Genomic DNA, 23,312 nt, shown 5'->3' on the forward strand with positions numbered 1-23,312 from the left:
TGGAATATATTGTTACTTCCTTTAAAAATCACAGTAACCTTCTTAAACTTCTCTTGCTCTGATCATGTCAACCTTTTCCTCAACTCAGTTTTCGCCACACCCTTCTTTTATAACATCTTCCATCTTCCCTCAGTATTACTGATACTGCCCTCTCCAGGCTGAAGTCATATCTCACAGCAGACAGGCATCAGTAAATCAGTGTCAACAATTGCTCCTTTGTCCCAACATGTTCCCATGTGTTCAGTGCTTTATCTATTACTGCTCATAATCAAACCCACACTATTACACAGTGATGTCCAGCTGTTTGAGGTATTCTCCACTAAATACATTGTTACTGCAACTTCAGCTGCTTTCAGACAAGCACTGAACTGCGGAAAATCTCCTGATATTATCCAGAATGGTTGTGTGTGAGAATACAAATGTCCAAGTAAGTTGCTGGAGACATTCTCTGCAGTTTCTCCTGGTGACCCTGAGTAAAAACTTGGGATCATGTCTAAATAAGCCCATGTGAGAATCCAGCAGGAGATTATCAGGAGGATTCATAAGCGAGTTGGCATATTGATGATGTTTCTAACACGCAACAGATGCAAAGCTGAAAAAATCCCCAAAAGAAAACAAATATCTCAAGACGATAAAAGGAGATACACATATGACACCGAATATTACATTGCGTACATGCTATGACATTCACCTGAACGCACAGGAGATTTATTTGTTGTTGTGAACGCATTTGACCAGAACATCTCGGTTCTTCATATGTGAAAAGCAACCATGTCCAGAGTTCATGTCTGAAAATGGCTTCCGTAACTCAACTCTCCCAAAAACTTAACATTTCTGCCTTACTCTCTCCACTTCATCATTAACATTAAAACAAACAGCGTTAATTGTGCTTGTGCGAAATAAGTGTTCCACAGAAATCTTCGATTAAAAAAGATATAAAACAACTTACAGCAAATTACATTCAGATGGCATTAAACAGCAGAGTTGCAGAGCCGAGTCTTTAATAGTTTTTAATAACTTCTAACACTGTGCGTGTATCATCAACTCCAAGTGTGTGTATAAAATCGCTGCAGTGAACATCAGGCACACAGAGCCCACTAGAGATCAATCAGAAAAAATTAAGAAAAACTATTCACTTTCAAATGTCCATTTACAAATAATATGCCAGAGGGGAGGTTAGGATCCCACTGATGTGTGAAGTAATCGGTCCGATTTCTCTAAATATATAAATACTGTGGTGACACTCGTGCGTCATGCTGCGTGATGGATGCACTGGCAATGAGAGTGCGCGAATGGAAGAATTTGGAGGAAAGGAGTGTTGAGCGATCCCAATGATTTTTTTCCCATGATGAGGACTAATCAGCTGATATAGATCCTATTGATCTGTGATCTTGAATCTTTGTGCTGAATTGAGTCCAGTATTACACAGATCGACCCAACAGAACCATCCCAGTACAAACACAAGTATTCACCAATCTGGTTATTAGCAGACAGGTGTGTGTGTGGGGCATGATTTAACAACATTGTATAATATTTACCTTTCTATGTAGAGCCTCTTTTTTCAAGATCATTTAAAAATATAATTCTGTTTGTCATGTAATGGGGATTCTGGTTGATGTTGCTACACATCGTGACACACATAAAAGTTGAGGATATGTCAATAAATGCACGTAGCTGACACAGAGTGCCTCCTCATTGAGTATCCGGGCCATAAGATTACACAACATGGTGTCAGAAGTTCGGAGAAATAAGTGACAACGAAACCGAACAGTAAAATATAAATGTGAAGACGGACTAAACCTGAAAGTAAAGAAAAGTACAGAGGGAGAAGACGAGATGGGCACCAGGCAAGTTCGATTTCACAAATGCTAATGAATGGCCGAGATGGCTGAAGTGGTTGGATCGCTACTGAATAGCATCAGGACTGGACAAACAGGTGAATGCCTTTATGTATACGGCTGGTGACGACACCGAAGATATTTCTCAATGTATTGCCTTTGACAGAAGCTCAAAAGAAGTCAATCATGCGGGTCACCAAAGCCTTCACTGCACACTGCGTCAGCAAGCGGAAAGTTATATTTGAAAAAGCATACTTCAACAAACGAGTCCAAGAGCCGGGTGAGAATGTGGAGATTTATTTGCCTGTAAAGGACAATATAAAACCATTAAAAACATCAGCTCCCTCAGCAATGTGGAACGCATTGTCTGCACATGCAAATACACTTATTGGACATTAAAGTCTATATTTAGCTTGTGATGTAGTAGATAAGAGCCATTCAAATTATTAAGGAATATTTTATATATATTTATAACAAGATATTCCCAAAAATCAATGACAACACATAAAGAGGATAAACGGACACCTGGTGGTCAAAATAAAAAGTGCATGGAGTAGAATGACAGAAAACTAAAACATTTAACAAATGAAAAACAGACCTGTAAAGGACAATATAAACCATTAATGTCCTTCCGGTATTTTATGGCCTGCACATCAGCTCCTAAACATATAAAAGTGCCAAACTTAATACAGGGAAATGGGCGTTCAACAGTTCACCGCCGTTACAAATCGTGCCAAAAACAGCGTCACTAAAACACAAAACTAACGATCAAAATAGTACAAGACGGCGTGGACAACACAGTTATAACATCTGGACCAACATGTACTTAGTCTTACATCTTGAAATATAATATTTCAGGGACCGTTCTTTCCATCATACTCACTCTAATTCACTTTATTATCCGCAGCAGCAGCAGTGTATCAGTGTATTTTCTTTAATGTCAATTAAACTTATTTAATACTAATATTAAATATTTTTCTCATAACCAAATTTATTGAATGCCCAAAGACACACCATTTAATGGTGTCACGCTTAAGGTATAATAATCACAACACTGTTGTGGCTAACAAACATTCTGTCTTTCTTCACCTCCACCTCATTCACAATCACCTCGATGTAGTTGTGTCAGAAAGTTGCTCTTCTTATAGCTTGATGCCATGATTCACCAATCAAGAGAAATCCATTGGTCAGCAGTATATTTTAATATACATGAGTTGCTTGCATTGACCATTTATTGTTAAATGTTCGCGTGTAGATGGCGGACTTTGAGGTAGCTCCACGTTCACCCGTTTGCAGGTGGACTGTGCTTTACAAAAGGGAAAATTGTCTTCGGGTGTGCGTGCGCATGGTTTTATAAATCAGAATCCTTTTTTTTGCAAAACACCATTTTTGTCTTTTATGCGCATGTACACTTTTAGCATAAATCCTAAAAAATGTTTTATAAATGAAGCCCCAGGTGAGTCAAAAAAAGAAGCTGAGGAGGGACAGAGTGACCATGAAAGGTCGGAAGGACAGAGTGAGGAAAAGATGGAGTGTAGTAGGAATTAGCATATTAACAGGTACTTTCAAGGAGGTAGTATGTGTGTTTGTGTGCGCCATGCCTTAATGATAATTTCTATTAATTCAATGAATCAATTTATCATCCTGCTTCTGGTTTTTACATTTTTTTGTATTGTTTGAGTAGCTAGCAAAGTTCCCTAATGCTGTGGAAACTTTGGTTGAATGTTAATACATTGATGCTAATGTACATTGTCTATTGGGAGGCACATGAGCTGTATGTCAAATTCCTTAACAAACAAGTGCTTCACTTAGAAAAATCCAACTATTATTTCAATCTGAACATTAATACAATATAACCCTGAAATTAAGTGTTTTTCATTTTTGGAAGATAACAATATTATCTAACAATATTTTTACAACTTTCCCTTACCCCCCTTAATATAATGTTAATATTTTTAATTTCTAATAAGTATTTGGTATCAAATAGAATCGTGGAAGAGTATGATGTTGTGGCAATGGACGTTGCCACCAGGGTCTCCCAACAGCAGCCAGAGACAAACATCTTAGGTTTAACATGAGGACAGCAAACATAAAATTAAACAAAACATAAATTGTCCGATAACCTTTTCAGGTTCCTCAGCTCTGTGTCCTTCTGATGCGTTTCTCTCCCTCGTGGCAGCTCTCCTGCTGCCTTTTAGTCCATGGAGTGTAATTGGCCAACTAACCTCAGCTGTGCCAATTAACGCTCCCTGGTTCAGCTGGAGGTTTTCTCCACACTACCTCCACAGATACATCCATTTACAAGATATAATGAACTCAAAGTTTAAACACAGATGTACATCTAAAAACCAAACAAAAGGAATACAACATGGCCAAAGTCCTTAAACAAGATCCATAGAGATTAATCAAAAGTCCTTAACCAAACACATCAGAAGTCCAGAAAGCTCTCCTAATGGCCGAATACTAGACGGGCCACAGATAATAGACAGGAACAGCAGACATAGGGCCAGACATACAGGGCAAGCTGTGCTGCAGGATGGCGTGGGGGCCAAGCAGACAGGTTAAGGCAATCGGCAAGACAGTCTGATGGCCGAGTAGACATGCAAAGGCTCCATAGGATAAGTAGAAGACCATTGCTGAGGCAGGGAAGAAGGCAGGTCCTCACCTGAGGCCGAGGAGGAGAACGGGGCAAAGGCTAAGAGGCAGAACAGGAGGCAGCAGTTGAAGGTCATAGTCCTGATTCAACTCACTGGCATCATGCATCTCCTGAAAATGCACACCAAGTATCATTACCATCTGATACCATTCAATGCATACATTGTAATGTTGAAACGTGTGTGCTTGGTCTCTGTCTTTTAACAGAACTTCAGCAGCTGAAGTAACTATTCACCTTACGCAATTAGTAAATTGTATTGTTGTTGCTCTAGATGTTAATTTGTGGCAATTTAGCCTCTTTATTCTTTTGAGTGCAGCTTAGATCTTAAATAACAGTTAGCACGAAAGGCTGCTCGTGGCTATAATTATTTTTAATTATTTAAATTTTATGTTAACCTTATACAACGCATCACCATTGTAAAATCCCTTGCTCATCAGTGTCCAGATGGAGATGAGACTTGCCACCTGTGGACAGCTGTGGACCTGGCCTTCTTTGTCCTGATGGGGGTGGTAGGTGGCTTGCTGGGGGCACTCTTCAACTGCATGAACAAGTGCCTGTCGAAGTATCGCATCAGACATATCCACCCGAAGGCCAAGTTAATCAGGTGATTGTCACATCACATGTTCACAGAGGGAGCAGTCCATCTTCATATAGAAAATCCCATTGGTCAATCAAAGATTGTAACTGTCTTTAATAACAGTTGTGCTTTGGAAAGCAAATATAAAAAGATTTGTTGCACATTTTTGTCATTTAAATATATATATTTTTTTTACATTAACTGAATACAGAACAATATTTACAGATAGAAATGATGTTGACAGTTGAACATTGAAATTTGGGAAACAAAAAAACTAAAGCAAAACAAAAAACAACAAAACACAGTTAACAGCAGCAATAAGAAGTTCCCCAGCACCCCATTAATTCTCTCATATATATACCCCAAACATATACATTTACATATAAGTACACCAAAATCTATTCCACTGGTATCCTACACCTCTACTAAGATTTTTCAACTGCAATAAAAGCCATGAGATTTTGCCATGTCTGGCCAGTTTTGCTTAGAATGTTTTTTACCCTGGCAATAATTTTTTCAGAGGCGGCCATCTCTGTCATGAGTTTAAGCCATTCTTGTTCTACTTTTTTGTGCCATTGCCCATGCCAATGAAAATGCTGTAGAATTAGGTTTCCTCCTTCTTCTTTTTGTTTTGCTGTGGGATTTTTTGTGATGACAGATCTGTTAAACCAGATGGCACTGCAAGTGTCACTTGTTTCTTTACCCATCCAGGGTTAGATTAATAATTTGCCAGTGCCTTACTACCTCATTCATCTCAAAAGTAATTTGAGATGAAAATAATTCCATATTACCACCGCTATCTTTTGAGGTGAAGATTTTTATTCATACTACTGATTCTAGGCATTTTTTCATTCCATAAAAAGTCATTTATTAGACGATTATACTGTTTGAAGATTTCCTCAGAGATGTTTTTTAGTATCATAGAGAAGTAATTTAATTGTGGCCACTATCTTAAAGGGGACATAGCATGCAAATTCTACTTTGTTAGGCCTTCTACAGGTTAATGTGGGTATCTGGCATGTCTACCAACCCAAAAACTCTGGAAAAAAAACACTTGTGCGTTTTGTTATGGTTCCTCTCAGTCAGAAACGTCATGCTTGAGTGACTCGAATGAGCTTCCTGTGTATTGTGTCGTAAAACAATAATTATGCAATCTAAGAACTCTCCACCAGATCCCTGTTTATCAAAAAATAATCTATCCTCTCTTTTCGGTTAACAAAACTCAAAATATCCATCAAACTGAGGTTCTTCATCAGTAATTTGATTGCCATTCTATCTTTTGAAAAATTAATAGAAGGAAGTCGTTTTATCTAGAGCCCAATCCAAAACTTTATTTAAAATCTCCAGCAATGATTGTGTGGCCATAAACTATGCTCCCCAATGATATATTTATTTTATGCTAGAAGCCTGTATCTTGAATACTTGTGTAGATATTACATAGATAAACTTTTTATTCCATCAATTTTCACCTATCATCATTCTTCCTCCATCTTTTTCCTCTATTAATATTTGGAGCTATATCGATGTATTCTCCGCATTTTTCCAGAGTTTTAGAGAGTCTGCTGGTTGCCATGGTGACAACAGTGGTGATATTTGCAGCTTCCATCCTGTTAGGTGAATGTCATGACCTGCCCCCCCCCACTTCTCATAACACCACAGTAAGTATCAACACTCAACACAACTTTTTCTTCTCCTCTGAATTAGTCAATTAGTATTTTGAGTGCAGTGTGCATTTGACTGAATTTGGAAATACAGAGGCATAACTGAGGCCAGTAAACATACTATACAGTCTATTCACCAGACTCCTCACTTTCAGCATCATGTATTTAAATATTCACATTAATTTTTTTCTTTTTTAGCTGTCTGGCAGTGAGGACATCAATTCAACCATCCGTCAGTTCTTCTGTACCAATAAGACCTACAATGACATGGCCACCTTGTTCTTCAACCCACAGGAAGCTGCCATCCACCAGCTCCTCCACCAAGATGGTGAGAGATTGCACTTCTGTCCGTCCTGGGAGAGAGATCCCTCACATGTGGCTCTCTCTGAGGTTTCTACGTTCTTTTTACCCTGTTAAAAGGGTTTTTTAGTAGTTTTTCCTTACTCTTGTTGAGGGTTAAGGGCAGAGGATGTCACACCTTGTTAATGCCCTATGAGACAAATTGTGATTTGTGAATATGGGCTATACAAATAAAATTTGATTGATTGATATTATTCTGAAATTACCCCTTGTTACAATCCAGTAGGGGTCTAGGGATACAGGAAGTAACAAAAGTGCCAGATTTAAACAGGCATCACAGCCGTTTTATTGTTGAGAACAAGGGAACGAAACCCTAACCAGGTGAGGAGAAACAAAGGGAGTAGGGCTGGGGGTGGCATAAAATTATCAAATAAACAAAACCAAAGCTACCTTTCATAGCCCTAAACGAATAGTCAAAAACAATAGGAATAAAATACTACTTAACAAAACCCATAAACTAGGGGCTTCTTCAGTGCAGATGCTACAGTGATCATCTATTATAAAGTGATATGACAGGCTGGCCAGACCAGGACTAGCTGGTGAAGATACTACCTTCAGTAGTACCACAGAAGTAATAATTAGATGCAAAGCATAAGTTAACATAAGCATTGCTTTTCACTGGAGACAGCTCTTGGCGAGTAAAGTAATGAAATTTGATGCTTAATCAGAATCAGAAATACTTTATTGATCCCAGGGGGACATTGTGTTTGTTACAATAGCTCCATGCAAGATTAGAAATATAAGCTTATAAAACTTTAAAAAATATATAAAATAAAATATGAAATATGTACAAAATGTGCGTTCTGTACATTGAGTATTCAGTGCAAGCATGGATATGTCAGATATTGCTGGCATTGTAAGGGTTAGGGTCTGACACTCAGAGGGAGGAGTTGCAAAGTTGGATGGCCACAGGCAGGAATGACTTCCTGTGTTGCTCTATGGTGGTCTCAGTCTTGCACTGAATGTGCTCCTGTGTTTGACCAGCACGTCATGGAGAGGGTGGGAGACATTGTCCAGGAGGGCATGTAACTTAGACTGCATCCTCCTGTCTGACACAGCTGTCAGAGAGCCCAGCTCCACCCCCACCTTGTCACTGGCCTTGTGGATCAGTATGTTGAGTCTGTTGGCATCCACAACCCTCAGTCTGCTGCCCCAGCACACAACAGCAAACAGGAGAGCACTGGCCACCACAGTCTCATAAAACATCCTCAGCATAGTCCGGCAGATGTTGAAGTACCTCAGTCTCTTCAGGAAATAGAGGCGGCTCTGGCCCTTCTTGTATCAGTGTTCTTAGCCCAGTCCAGCTTACGGTCTATAAACACTCCCAGGTATTTATACTCCTCCAAAATGTCCATGCTGACCCGCTGGATGGAAACAGGGGTAATCGGTGTCCAGCACTGAACCTGCTGTTTCTACAAGATTGGTAAATAAACAGCTGGTAATGTAGTAAAATTTACAAACAGTTCCTTTCAAATATTTAATAAAATTTTGTGTGCCCATGGTCCTATTGGAAATCCTATCCTCTCTCTCTCTCTCTCTCTCTCTCTCTCTCTCTCTCTCGCTCTCTCTCTCTCTCTCTATGTGTGTGTGTGCAGGCTCTAAAATGTCAATAAAATTGCTCCGTTTCAGGTGGTATTTATTTTTTTACTGACTGGTCATTGCCTTCCTTATCTCCACAGGTACCTTCAGCCCTGTGACTCTGTCCGTGTTCTTTGTGCTGTACTTCCTGTTGGCCTGTTGGACCTATGGTGTGTCTGTACCCAGTGGTCTCTTTGTCCCCTCATTGCTCTGTGGGGCGGCTTTTGGACGTCTGGTTGCCAACATCCTCAAAGTGTAAGAACAATGTTCTCCTCGTGTTGTAATGACTGCCTGCTCCCCATTCCCAATATCTATAAACCATCACAAGTATCAAAACAAGTCAGACTTATATTGGTAATAGAAAATTATCTCACAGCCCCTGCTCCCTGTTACATATGTGCACAGAGAATAGTAAAAATACTTTAAATTCATTATGAAACTCATAGGTCAGAGGTTAGCTGAATGACCTCCAAATGTGGTCTGAGTGATCAGATCTCAGGACACATTTGGGTGTGTTCACATGTACTTATTGCTTTCCACCTGTGATTGGATCGCTAAGGATGGATGTTAATCCCAAGTTATATTGCAGAAATTTACATCACGGGACTATCCTGGCCACAGATAAAGATACAGATAATTAATTAAAAGATTGTAACAAATAGAGGTAAAGTATCCAAACTTTATAAACTCTCCTTTTGCAATTACATAAATGAAATAAAATCCCAATGGGAACATGATCTGGGGAAACACCTACCACTAGAATAATTGGATACCATAACAAGATGCAAAATTTTCTCTCAAAATGTGTTAGATACAAATGTATAAAGTTGAAGATTTTATACCAAACATAACCCTACAGAAGCTAAACAAAATGAACCTTAATATGCCGGACTTATGTTGGCATGGTTGTGGTAAAAAGGGATCACTGATAAATATCTTATGGCAATGCCCAGAAATAAGTAAAATCTAAAATAAATGAAGATATATCCGTATCCCCAGAAGTATGCTTGCTGGGCAGGGCTCCAGAGTGCGACCATTTTAGTCGCACCGTGCTAATAAAATATGATGAGTGCGAATATATATTTTACATTGTAATTGGTTGCACTAGTACGCCTGAAATTTATCAGGTCCCAAAAACAACTGGGTGTATGGACATTTGCCTTTGACAAACATTTAAGAGATTGATAAATGATTATTTTGTCAGCGTATAACAGGGTTTTATGCACACTCACAGACAGGTATTGCACGCTTAATGTGAGCATGTGCGTTACTAAAGGGTTGAGAGCATGCTGGGTCGACTACACCCACATTCCTTGCAAACAGAACACAAAACGAGAGGACAAACGTAAAAAAGAGGGTTTATATTCACAATGAAGAGAACAATTGATTATTTTTTCATCAAGAAAAATGCTGCTGTGCCCGTTGCACCTGCTCCCCAGGTTGAATGCACAGCACAGACCCGACATCATCGGCGGATGTCGTTCCAGTTGTTACACCTGCCCCCGCTCCTAATCCTGATTTACCATCTTCCTTGGAGATGGCTTCATCCGATTCAGAGCCAGATCAACATCCAGAGCCTACTTAAACATAGCTGCGCTATGAAAAAGCGACCAACTCGATGCATTGCATTTACTGCAAAGAGTGCGGCCCAAAGCATTGCGGGGAAAAGTGCTTTTGCTGTTTCGACATCAGCATTCAGAATTGAAACCCTAAAAAAGCACAATTTGTCTAAAAAGCACATCTTGTACCGTGACTGGTGCGTTGATGGCAGGAGCAGCTCCTCTCACAGCAGAGTTTCAGCGCCAGGCTAGCGGCAGTTCAAACAAGTGAGGAATCAGAAATGATGATCAAATTTAACACTGCTTACAATATATGATTCTAATTGTTAAATTAGTTGGATAAATCTTGGATAAAAGTTTGCTTAACTTTGACAAAAATACTTATTCTTGATCTGGACTAAACTACACTAAAATATCAAGTGTTTTCATCAACTAGGATCAATCTAGGGAGCGGCTGTGGCTGAGGGGGTAGAGCAGTTGGTTGGCGGCTCAATCCTAGCCCATGCCAAAGTGATGCTGAACCCCCCACAAAAAATTGCCCCTTATGGATGCTAATTGTAAGTTACTTTGGATAAATGCGTCAGCTAAATGACATGTAATATAATGTAACTAAAACTAGATGAAAAAGTGTTTATTTGACTTAAAATCCCCAGTAAATTAAAAGGGTGTGGTTGACTGAATCTAACTCACAAAAACGTGTCCAGGACTAATACATAACTAATTTATAAAATAATTTTATAAATGCAGTGTCATCGTAATGGAAAACTATTTTATTATTATTATATCTTAGTGATGGGATGGTATGTTTTTTAACTCTCTCACTTTCTTTCACTTCCTTTGCTGTTACCATTACATCACACTTTGATTTTCCACCTAATGGACTGATGCTGGTTCTTATTGTGTGTTTGTGCTGTGGTAGGAAACTAGGAATGGACATCTATTCAGGGACCTTTGCTCTCATTGGAGCCGCTGCCTTTCTCGGAGGCGTGGTCAGAATGACCATCAGTCTGACTGTCATCCTCATTGAATCCACCAATGAAATCACATACGGGCTGCCTATCATGATCACTCTAATGGTACTGTCATACTCTGTATTTTAGCAATTTCTGCAATCAGCCACTCTATGTCTGTGGAGATTCACAGTCATCCAGGTCATGGTATATCCAAGTGCTAAAAACAGGTCAACTGGACTTGGTGGAGTTTCTTGAAGACGTTTTACCTCTCATCAAAGACGCTTCTTCAGTTCCCTTCTGACCTGAGGAGCTGGCTTTCCTGTGCGAAGCGTTGTGAAGGGTTCACAACGTTGTTCCGTTGATCCTAACCGGTGGGTCCAGCCTCTCAGGTAACCTCAACGACTCCTAACGACCCTCCAAATGAAATACTTGGGACTCAAAGCAGCCAGTAAGAGCTGAAGAAGCCGCTTGGATGAGGTGAAACATCTTCAAGAAACTCAACAAGTCCAGTTGACCTGTTTTTTTGCTCTTTGATACAGCCACTAAATATTTTTTAATGAATACATTTTCAAGCACCTACAACAGTTGAGAGAAAAGAGAGAATCATTCATTCATTTAAAACGTATGTTTTATTTTGAATTGAGGTGCAACCCTTTGATGGTGTCAGATGAAATCAACAAAGGTCGTACTCCAGCTTGACACTGCAGTAGTCTATCGATAAATGGAGGAATCGGTCTGTGTTTTGGTATTCTCAACAACTGTTCAGTCGATTGACTTCCCACTTTGGCGAGTATTTAGCGAAGAACCCAAGGAAGTTCAGTATTCACCGAATTTTTGGGATGAGCGGTTGTCAAGATAATCGACAGACAGATTACTCCATTTATAAACCAAAAAAGGGTACTGGACCAGCACAAAATGGTGTGTATAATATATTTATGTATTTCCTGTTGGGCTCATGTGGTAAATGGTGTTGTGCTGATAATCAGGTTGCCAAATGGACTGGAGATTTCTTCAACAAGGGCATCTATGATATCCACATTCAACTAAGAGGAGTGCCACTGCTGGAGTGGGAGACTGAGGTTGAGATGGACAAGTAAGAGTTATTGTTAAATATGCAAGGCTAAGGTTTGTGTTTTTCAGGGGCACACAGATATTTTGTGATTTATCCTTTGCTAGTTTGGTATTTTGGAACAGACCACTGCTATCTTGATGCCAAGAATGATTGTGTGTCAAAGTGGGGGGCGGTGGCATAGGGTTTTAAGCGGTCGTCCTCTCACCAGAAGGTTGGCGGTTTGATCTCAGTCTTCCCTAGTCCGCATGCAAGAAACTGAACCATTTCCCAAATACCTGATCATACAGAAAAAATTGTTTATTTTTTATATACGAGAGACAGAATACAGATTAATGAGTCTTTTTTACTAGCCACTACACAACTGCAAGCAGTTAATACTTGTTGCTCATCTACTCTGGTGACTATCTTAACAGCCATCTGGAGGAAGCTGCTATCTAGTCTACTGTCGCATCTGTGGTCTCTAAACGGAGTTTGAAGTCAATTAAAGGGATAGTTCACTGAAAAAGGAAAATTCACTCATTTTCTACTCACCACTATGCTGATGGAGGGGTGGAGTCCACAAAACACTTTTGGAGTTTCAGGGTTAAACAGTGTTGCAGCCAAATCCAATTGAAGTAAGTGGCGAACCACGTCTTCCAACATTAAAAAAAAACTTGAAATGCCTCCTTAGTGCTCGTGTGGTGTCATCCGAAGCCTTTGCGCGCGCACACATCGCACAAGCGCGTCCGCCTCTATGCTTTCGACCAAGGGGCAAGTGACGACATCAGAGATACTCAGCAGCAACTGCAGCTATGCAGCATTGCTACCTGAAGTAGTGATGCTACCGGAACTAGCGATTACATCGCATGCACCCTTGGGCGGGAGCATAGAAGTGTGAGTTTGTGCGGTGTGTGCGTGCACACGAACGTGAACAAGGTTCCAGAGGAGGATATCAGCAGACATTTAGGCTAAAAACATGGTATAAATGACGCCGTTTCGAGTCGAATTTGGATGTTGGGGCTTACGGACACTTGGATGACACCACAGGAGCAGTATGAGGCATTTAATGTTTTTTTACGTTTGAAGACGTGGTCACCAGTTACTTCAATTGTATTGGATTTGGCTGCAACCCTGTTTACCCCTGAAACTCCAAAAGTGTTTTGTGGACTGAATCACTTCACCCGCCCCATAGGCATAATCATAAGTAGATAATGAGTGAATTTTAAATTTTTCGGTGAACTAGCCCTTTAAATCTTCGTCAGGACAGTCCTCTCTTGGTGTGCCTAACTAAAAGCATCAGGTTATAGAGGCTCCTTTTAACAAGTCTGACCAAACCAACAGTTTAATTAGAAAGAAAGTAGTCATGAGGCTGTGATGTTCAACATGATGTGACAGAGTAGAATTTTATATGTTTAAAGAGATTTTTGTCCATATTTACGTATTTGTGGATCATACACATAATACAGATATTGTATAATGTGCAGGTTACTGCAGTACACAAAAGGATTAAACAGATTAGCAGTCTGTCAGTACCTATCTTTCACTCTTAGGGTTCTAACACTTTTCTAAATTTGATTGTAGATATCAATTTTTACACAGCCATTCTGGGTGAATTCTAACATCACTGCTTATCTTTTGTCTTCATGTTATCTGTGTACAACATCATTTTCCCAAGACTGACAGCTAGTGATATCATGGAGCCCAACTTGACTTATCTGTACCCCCACACCCGAGTCCAGTCTCTTGTCAGCATACTCCGTACCACTATCTACCATGCCTTCCCAGTGGTCACTGAAAACCGGCAGAATGAGCGGGAATTTGTGAAGGGCAACATCCTGGTCAGCAACAACATTCGCTTCAAGGTATGTACCACTCAACAATTAAGCTGTAAATGTCCAGCTTCCTACCCAGACGGAGTTGGAAAGAGAAGGGGGGTTGAGTATCTTTAAAATTCAATCAAGTTAACAATCAAATCAAATAGGTATGATTGATAAACAGACAAAAAACTCATATTGACCAAAATATCCAGTAATCAATGGCAAACAAATTAATTTCCAAATAAGAACAATTAACCATCCATCAAATAAACATATGAAAGAAGCTTCCATTAAGAGTTCATGATGAGTATAGTTCGAGTTCAGATCAAGTGTGAGATTATGTGTGTGGGGAGAGTGTTCAGGAACAAAACCGTTTGTATATAATATGCCATTCAGTTCATAATTCGATTTGTAAAGAGGGATGTGTGTGTGTGTGTGTGTGTGTGTGTGTGTGTGTGTGTGTGTGTGTGTGAAATAAATCCAGCCGTTTCTTGGATCAACTTTCCAGAAACTAGTTTATCTTTTTTGTGATCTCCTTCCTACAGTTACTCTCACTTCACATGCTTCCACTCCATGCTACCTTTGTTTGATTTTCCCTCTCCTCTCTGGCTCACAGGTGTGTCCAAATTATCATCTCCCTCGCCCCTCCTTTTCCTGTTGAGGAGTAAAGGGCCATTCTGTCTTTTTAGTTTTCTCCTTTTCTGCTACAATGGTGCCAACAATGTACAATGTGCTAGTAAGGCGTGAACATTTCCTGTTCCTCAATGCATAAATTATGTCTACCTTCTATCAAGATTTATGCCTATGCTCTTTTCTTCAATCATGTTATATACAAAACAAATAAATATATAGAAAACTGAAGGATTTGCCCTGCCACATGTCCTCTCTCCTCACTCCCCCACTGTCCTGTGCTGAACAGTACTGAATTTGAATTTGTGTTTGGTTTATTAGCTCTAGAGTTTTAGGGGGGTGGTCCAAGGGCAAATTCATGAAATGTGCAAATGAGCAACTAATGCTGAGTTACATGCCGTCATCATGTGTCTGCATCTTCCAGGTCATTTTATCTTGTCCAGTTCGTGGAGGTTGAATAAGGCACTGGGAATTTGACGTTTTACTTTTCACATGTGAAGTGAAAGATAGGCTTGGTTACATTAATTCAGCAGAACACATAGAACCTGGAAATTACAGAGACTACAATGTTGGTTTGGTTATTCATGGAATTTGTATATGTATATAAGTCTACATTTTCTCATCTACAAGGTGAAAAAATTTAATTAAATCCTTTGAAATATATGTATTTGTATCGTAAAATAGCTGAAAGAGCTTGAGGTTGATGCTGCCAACGAGGTTTAACCAGTTACAAATCCAAGAGTTCCCCTTTCTTTTAATGCCTCCATGTTGGCAGCCGCTTTGACAGAGGCAGTTTGTTTTCGGGTTTTCCATCCGTCAAAGGTTTTGAGCTATAACAGAAAAATTCAAAATGTTACTAAATTAACACAAATGTCTAATCGGATAAAGCGATGGAATTTTATAACCATACGGTAAAAGGTCAAGTTCACTGATATCTTTATGTTCTGAAGAGACATCATTATTCAACACCATGATTCAAGAAGCAAAAGTTGCAATAGTTCCTGCAACTTGACTGGTTAGCAGTGGTATATAACTTTATAAGATTACTGTGGCTGTTTCTTGCTACTGAATAGTGGATGTAGGTGTAAGAACTGATCCGGGACTCAACCTCAAGTTACGTGTGCACCACCGCAGCAAGCTTTTATATCAGTGTTAACTTCTGTCACATGCAGAAATCCAGTGTCATGTCCCGTGCGGGGGAACAGCGGCGACGCTGCCAGTCAATGAAGTCATACCCATCCAGCGAGCTGAGGAATGTTTGTGATGAACAGAATGCTGTGGTAGAGCCTGCAGAGGAGGGAGAGGACCTGCTGCAGCAGATGTTAGAGAGGAGGTAGGACACAAACATAGGTTCCATCCATACACATAGAAAGTTACCTGATCATGTAAGTGAAATCCAGATGGAGTTTATGGATTATTAAACTGTTGATATAACATGGAAGATTTAAAGTACTTCATTGAAGACAAAGCAAACAAAGAAATAATGTACTGCATTTCCTTTTTACGTATGCATTTACTGAGTGTGATGGAAGTTTTCTGGAAGCTGGTGAAAAGAGAACTCAGGCAGCAGCTGATGTCTGATGCAGAAGGGTTTAATGTAGACTTGATGCATCAAGGAGACCAGAAGGTGAACTAATATACAACACCAACAGACTAACATTTGTCAGCAATTGTCACCCCCAAGTCTGAAGATGTCTCCCACAGCATCCCAATTTATGTCCCTCATCTTGCGTCACCCATCCCAACAGCACATCCACGAAAGCATGCATACCTAACCTTTACTTCTAGCTACTGATGTAATATGCAAAAGAATTGGAGTTGGTGCCTCTCTGTGTGGGCATCTGAATTTAACAGATTTACTGTACGAGGATGGTCAAAAATTCTCTCATACTGAGTAGCTGAAAGCTCTACCTCCCATTCTACTCTTACACACTCCAGGAACCAAAAGTTGTATTTAGATAGATCTATTAGGATAATATGGTTCTATAAACTCTTGAATATATATGAAACTCCTCTAATTATTGTACTGTTACCGTTCACATACAGGCATGCTCCCTACCCCAACTTGTACCCAGATCAGTCTCCCAGTGAAGAGTGGACCATGGAGGAGCGCTTCAGACCACTCACCTTCCACGGCCTCATCCTGCGCTCGCAGTTAGTCAACCTGCTCATCAGAGGGGTTTGCTATGCTGAGAACCAATCTGTAAGTCACCCACACACAGGACACTACATTGAATTACACTAATTTTGTGGAGACTTAAGTTGCTGTTATGCAATGACCAACCCATCAAGGGTTGATCATTCATACCAGCTGTGACAGAGACACAACAGCTTCCCTTTTATACTCACGCTTAAGGCGCCATGTTTCGCTGCAATCCTGCTCACAAATGCTAGTTATTGCCACTGACAAAAATACAACCACTCCGCCAGAAAGAAGAGGAAAGAAGAAGAAGACGAAACACAGTTTTTTCCCCCAGGGGCTCCGCTTCAGAGTTTGTTCCACAGTTTTCCTGCAGAATGCCTCGTCTTTACCAAAAGCTGTCTCTCTCGCTTTCTCTCACACATACACACACATGCAATCAGTGTGATCGGACACATGTGTAAACTCAGACAGGGTAAAAACAACTCAATTTGTAAACTTAGTAAATGTATGGAGAGCCGGAGGAGATGGCGGCACGCTCGGTTTGGCTTAACGCGGTTGGCGCAGTGCAAGGCGTGAATGATAGACACAAAGAGCAGTAAATTACTGACAGAGCCGCTAAAAACTGTTAAATTAACATTTCACGGTCCAGACATGTATGAAAAGACGTTGTATGTGGACTTAAAACCTGTATTTTACAGAGAAAACTATGCAGAAAATATGTGCATCTCTGTTTACATTTTACATATACAAGTTTATGGTTAAACTTCAAAATATCAAGCCCTAATTGCATGTATTTCTCATAAAGTTTTGATAATGACATCTTAAGGATCAGAGTTTTTAAATTGTTTACTCCTGGCATATCTGTTTGGATCTAGTATGTAGTATGTAGTAAGCTAGATCTGTATTTTTAGGGCTCAAAGTCCTGCCACAAAATATATCTGGAAACGTTCATTCACGATAAAATTTTACAAATCCAGTTGAATGTCTCTTCATACCCTCCATCACAGAGTGCCACTCAGCCCAGGTTGTCATATTCAGAAATGACTGAAGATTACCCACGTTACCCTGACATCCATGATTTGGACTTAACCCTGCTCAACCCCCGCATGATAGTGGTAAGACAGATTTAAATGCTGAATTACAAAAGTACTTTTCTGGATGAAGAAACTTTAAATGTTAAATTTTTCAATATTTAATAGTAATTCTGAGTTGATAAAGGCTGAAAAAAAACCTGACGTTTCCTGCGTTTCCAGGATGTCACCCCCTACATGAACCCTTGTCCCTACATAGTGTCACCCAACACCCGCATCTCCCAGGTATTCAACCTGTTCAGGACCATGGGCCTGCGACACTTACCAGTTGTCAATGCTGTTGGAGAAGTAAGTAGTCATTGAACAAAGGTTTTAGGGTTGCTCCATTATGTAATTTAATCCAGTGTGTCATGGGGTTTACACTACATAAATCTTTAAGTTATACTTGCACTTGCAGATAATGCTGTCTCTGATAAAACTGTTGTTTGTTGTCTTTGATCTCTTTCAGATTGTTGGAATAATCACAAGACATAATTTAACCCACGAGTTCCTTGTGGCCAAACTTCGACAGCACTATATCACTTTTTAACCCGACTCAGATTATCCTACTGCTCTTCCCAAACTCTATTGAGCCTGGTTCTCAGCTTTTGTCTCTGTCCATTCTTTAAAACATTTAGACATTCCCAAACACGTGCAAGGCATTTACACCCAGTTTACCACCATACACACATTATTTATAGGAGAACACTGTTCTCCTGTAAATGAAGCTGCACAGTGGTTTTTCTCTTAAGATTTACCTTTTTTATAGCTGAGGCATTGTCAGTCTTCAAGGAGCCTAGTCTCACATCCACTGGCTTCAGTAATGGGACTGGGCCCAAACATTTTATAACCATAATCCCATAATCTGCATCCTAAATAACAACCACTATCATAGAAGGACAGATGTGATGCACTAAACTACAAAAATAAGACCTGACAATAATATCTCATTGAATATAGGTTTCCAGATAAAACTTGAGGGCAATAAGAAAAATGGTCAGTGATTTAGATCTGGTGTTGAACAAATTGACACCTACACAACAAACTACCAAAATGTAATATTACAGTTTCATCTACTGTCTTCAGAAATTTAACTTTTGACCTTTTGATATAATTTTGTCACGTTTGCACTTTAAATTTGTTGTTGTTGTTTGTACCTTTACTTTTGATTAAGTAACTGGAATATATGCACTAAAAGCAGGCCCACATTGCCTCATAGCTGCAACTAAACTAAACTTTAGTAACTCTTGTCATTACATTCCAAGTAGGACATTCAGTAACATGTTTAACCACTTCAGCATTTGATAAATTACAATTGTTTTGCAATTATGAAATGTAGTAATATTTTCACTGTCATTCAGTCAATTTAATGTTGTGTCAGGACTAAGAAGAGGACTGTCAGCACTGTATTGGACAGTCTTAGATTATGATTTTGGTTTGGTATGTAATGGGAAATTTATAGGACAGGATTTCTGGAGGATAAACTGCAATATACTTGTTCTATTGAATGTTTTTGTTAAAAACTCTGCTACAAAATTTTCAGCAATATTGTATCTATTTGGTCCATAATCCTAGTACATTATTTTATTGTTATTCTTAAAAGAACTAAAATATAACTTATGAGAAAGGAAAGTAAAAGGAAGCAGAGTTGTACTTTGTATTGATGGTCCACTGTATGTCAGGTTGTTTGAATATAGCATCAATGATGGCACATATCTACATTAAACATCCCATCTTTGTTTCTTATCTCTGCATTATATTTTATTCAAGAGAGTATTTTTAAATATTTTTATGATTTGCTGCCTGTGCTGTTAATGATTCAGTGTCAAAGAGTTGCATTGTTACTTTTATGGTCTAAGCATAGAATTAGAATTATCTTTACATCACAGAAATTCTGCAGCAATTAGATAAAATTCTGTCTTGTGCCTTTATTATTGTTCAAGTAAAAGTCCTTTTTGTTTATCAATCAGAGTGTCTGCGTGTACTTTGTATAAACTAGATGAGGATATACATACTAATTCTGATCTAACTAAAATATTGAATGTGTTCCTTAGAGCTACAAGGATTATTCGAATGATTTGTAGATTTATGGAAAAATAATCATCAAACTACCCTGGAAAATTATTCAATTCAAAGAAAATGTTTGTATCGTGCCTAATCACAGAAGATATTATCTCAAGGCACTTAATACAGAAAGGTGGAAATAAGAATTTAAAATTATGGAGAAACCCAACAGTTCCCACAACGTGCAGCACTGACGTCTGTGGCAAGAAAAAACTCCCTTATAAACTGGAAGAACCTCTGGCAGAACCAGACTTTATGTGGGCAACCATCTGCCTTGACCAGTTCAGGTAAGTGGAGAAAAATGGGGTCTCTTCTCAGACCAGAATAAACTCGGTTTTCAGAATGACTACACTTGGACGGAACATTTTAACTAAAAGCTGCATCGGTAAAACTATGGAACATGTGACACATTTAATATGTAACACAAATGTGTAAAACTAACGATCGGTGACTATTTTTGTGACTAACTATTCTCCTCTTCAACATGTGTTTTAAAAAGTGTTATCTTTTGCAGTACAGACCAAATATTCTGTGTCTGTGTTGCCCTCTTCAACATTTATAAAAATTATAATATTGCACTGAAACTTTTCAGTCTTTTTTAAGATGAAAATGAGAAAAATATTATGGTAATTTAAATGTTATTATCAACTGTATAATTAAAAGTAAAAACTAAATAACTGATTATTTTACACAAGCATTTCAGTTGTAAAGTGTGCGATAGAGTAACCCTTGAGTATCCGTAGATTCTGTCTTACATAAAACAAATCAGAAATAAGAAAACATTGGTGAATGTCAGGAATCTTCGTAAAAACTGTGTAAGTGGGTTTTAAAAATAAATTTCTACTTAAGAATGGTTGGTGAATGAGCCCAGTGAAACTAACCAGGGCATCTAACAGCAATGGCGGGCACAGGATCTTTACTGACCAACACCTAAACTGCACATTATTGCACTTTTACTTCACAGGTATTTGCAAACTTCTAACTGCTACAGTTCCTTGCCTTACTATCACACACATACTCTGTCCTGCCCACTATTCATCTCCAACTGCCTCCTAATACATAGGAAGAAAAGATCATAGACTGTATAAAGAAATTAAACCAAAAAATCAAGATCGCTTCCCGGTGGCTGCCTGAAGAATGTCATAAACCTCACCTCCTTAATGTCAGTTGTTGTGACATGGACCAAACTAAAAAGTCCAGGTACACTTTAATACTGTGACGGCCTTGGCCGTATGTGTTGTCCTGTCGGTGTTCTCTGTTGCAGGTGGTTTGCTGCTTTGTTTTGACCTGACTTCCTGGTTACTTCGATGCTCCGCCTACTCTTGATGGCGGAATCACTGCACCTGCACAGCAGAGTATAAAGGAGAGGTTGCATTAAACTGATCTCGCTCTCTCCCTGGACAACCAAGCTCATGCTCTTTATTTGTATTTTTGCTCTCCGCCATACAACACCTGCTACATACACATGGCTTCCACTACATCCAACACCTCCACCACACACTGACAACTGACCTGACATCCATACATTGGTTATTCTGTTGATAATATTAAAACATGTTGCTTTGATTTAAACTCTGTGTAGTTCTCACTTAATTGTTGTGGCCTAAAATGAGCTGGCCATAACAATACATTTTAAGTCATATAGATTGTCACAAAATGTTTCTTCGAGCGTGTGCATCAGCGGGAATTGGATACCACGGCTCTGACTCCAAATGATGTGTAGTGCAAGATGGCAGGACTAGAATCTGAGATATTTTGGCTTAATTTTCCATCTTTATACACACTGTTATGGAAGTTTTCTGGAAGCTGGTGAAAGGAGAACTCAGGCAGTGACTGATGTCTTATGCAGAAGGTTTTAATGTAGACTTGATGCATCAAGGAGACCAGAAGGTGAAACAATATATAAACGCTAACAGAGCAACATGGGTAATTGTCACCCCCAAGTCTGAAGATGTCTCCCACAGCATCCCCATATATCTTCCTCTACTTGCGTCACCCATTCTAACAGCACATACTATGTTACATGTAGGTGTTCGCATCCTATTGGATAGTTAATTATGCATTCCTAAATCACATTGTTTCCTTATGTCTTGCCATTGGTGTAATACGCAAAAGAGTTGAATTTGTGCCACTCTGTCTGGGCGCATCTGAGTTAGATATGAAAGTCCCTAAACGGAGACACTACAATGCACTGTTGGTTGGCCCTTTATCTATAACCTGACCTTGGGTACTGCTTAGAGAGAGAAGGGACTATCTGTGGAATTAGACAAGCACTATTCTCCTGTACAGATATAATACAATATACATAATATATAGTGGCATATACAGTAATGTGTGAGGATGGTCAAAGATTCCTCAACAGTTATGTCTGACAACAATATAATATAGCAATAATACATTTGCTCAGCTGAGTTTTCATTATGTGGCCCGTCAGTTGTTTCAGACTGCCGCAAAATTGAAGGATATGGAGTTCTTGACAGTGTAGAGCAGGGGTCACCAACTGGCGGACTCCGGTCCAAATCTGGACCGCGACTCTCCATTAAAAATTGTGGAGGTGAGGGGGCTGGGAGAGCACCCTCACCTGCACCACAGAGGATCAATCAGCGCAGGTGAGAGCTGTTAGCTGATTGGTCCTCGTGCTTAAAAGGCAGCGTCTGCGCTGCCTCAAAAAGGAACTCAGAGAGACTGAGACTCCCGGACACTCTCAGACATGGAGCGAGCTAAGGAGCTGGAAAGCTCAGAAGTTTAAGTTGGCGTTTTGAATTTATGTTTGTTGACGAATAAAGATGTTAAAAAGCAACACTTCCGTCTCTGGCTGTGTGGGGGAGAGCCCCGTGGCAAGGTCTACTGCCACACTCCTCCCCTCCCCACGGACCAGGAGAGGAAGCCAGCCCACCCACCGAGGCTCTCCGGAGGCCGGGCCAGTGGGTGACGCTGCCCTGGCGCCCTGGCTACCGGACCAGGGCCTGTAGGGCCGGCAGGCGTCGGCCTCTCCGCTGACGAGGGACACGGGGCGGGGGCTGCGGGAACAGGGGCTGCAGGCGTCGGTCTCTCCGCCGACGCAGGAACAGGGGCTGCAGAAGTCGGTCTCTGCGCCGACGAGGAAACAAGGGCTGCAGGGGACGCTGGCTGCACCGCCAGCCTGGGTGCAGGGACAGGGGACGCTGGCTTCACCGCCAGCCTGGGTGCACGGACAGGGGGCGTCGGCTTCACCGCCAACCTTGCTGCGGGTGCAGGGGACGCTGGCTTTACCGCCAGCCTTGGTGCAGGGGCAGGAAGGGGGTTGGTCTTAACATTATTAAGACCAAATACCGTTCAAGAATGACTAATGAACATTTACATGCCTGTTTGAGAA

At 40.1% G+C, this 23,312-nt stretch overlaps 1 protein-coding gene across 1 annotated transcript in view; it reads left to right on the plus strand.

Annotated features, from left to right (window-relative positions):
* Nucleotides 1-19,857, plus strand: part of clcn6 (chloride channel 6) — a 54,292-nt gene extending 34,435 nt beyond the window's left edge. The window contains 12 exon segments of the mRNA XM_034590091.1: nucleotides 4,932-5,098; nucleotides 6,618-6,729; nucleotides 6,931-7,060; nucleotides 8,772-8,925; nucleotides 11,149-11,305; nucleotides 12,169-12,275; nucleotides 13,909-14,095; nucleotides 15,853-16,013; nucleotides 16,727-16,883; nucleotides 17,831-17,938; nucleotides 18,077-18,202; nucleotides 18,363-19,857. Coding sequence (XP_034445982.1) covers nucleotides 4,932-5,098; nucleotides 6,618-6,729; nucleotides 6,931-7,060; nucleotides 8,772-8,925; nucleotides 11,149-11,305; nucleotides 12,169-12,275; nucleotides 13,909-14,095; nucleotides 15,853-16,013; nucleotides 16,727-16,883; nucleotides 17,831-17,938; nucleotides 18,077-18,202; nucleotides 18,363-18,443 — 1,647 coding nt within the window. The 3' untranslated portion in view covers nucleotides 18,444-19,857.
* Nucleotides 19,858-23,312: the final 3,455 nt, after the last annotated feature.

This window comes from Hippoglossus hippoglossus, chromosome 7, assembly GCF_009819705.1.
Source record: "Hippoglossus hippoglossus isolate fHipHip1 chromosome 7, fHipHip1.pri, whole genome shotgun sequence".
Taxonomy (NCBI): Eukaryota; Metazoa; Chordata; class Actinopteri; order Pleuronectiformes; family Pleuronectidae; genus Hippoglossus; species Hippoglossus hippoglossus.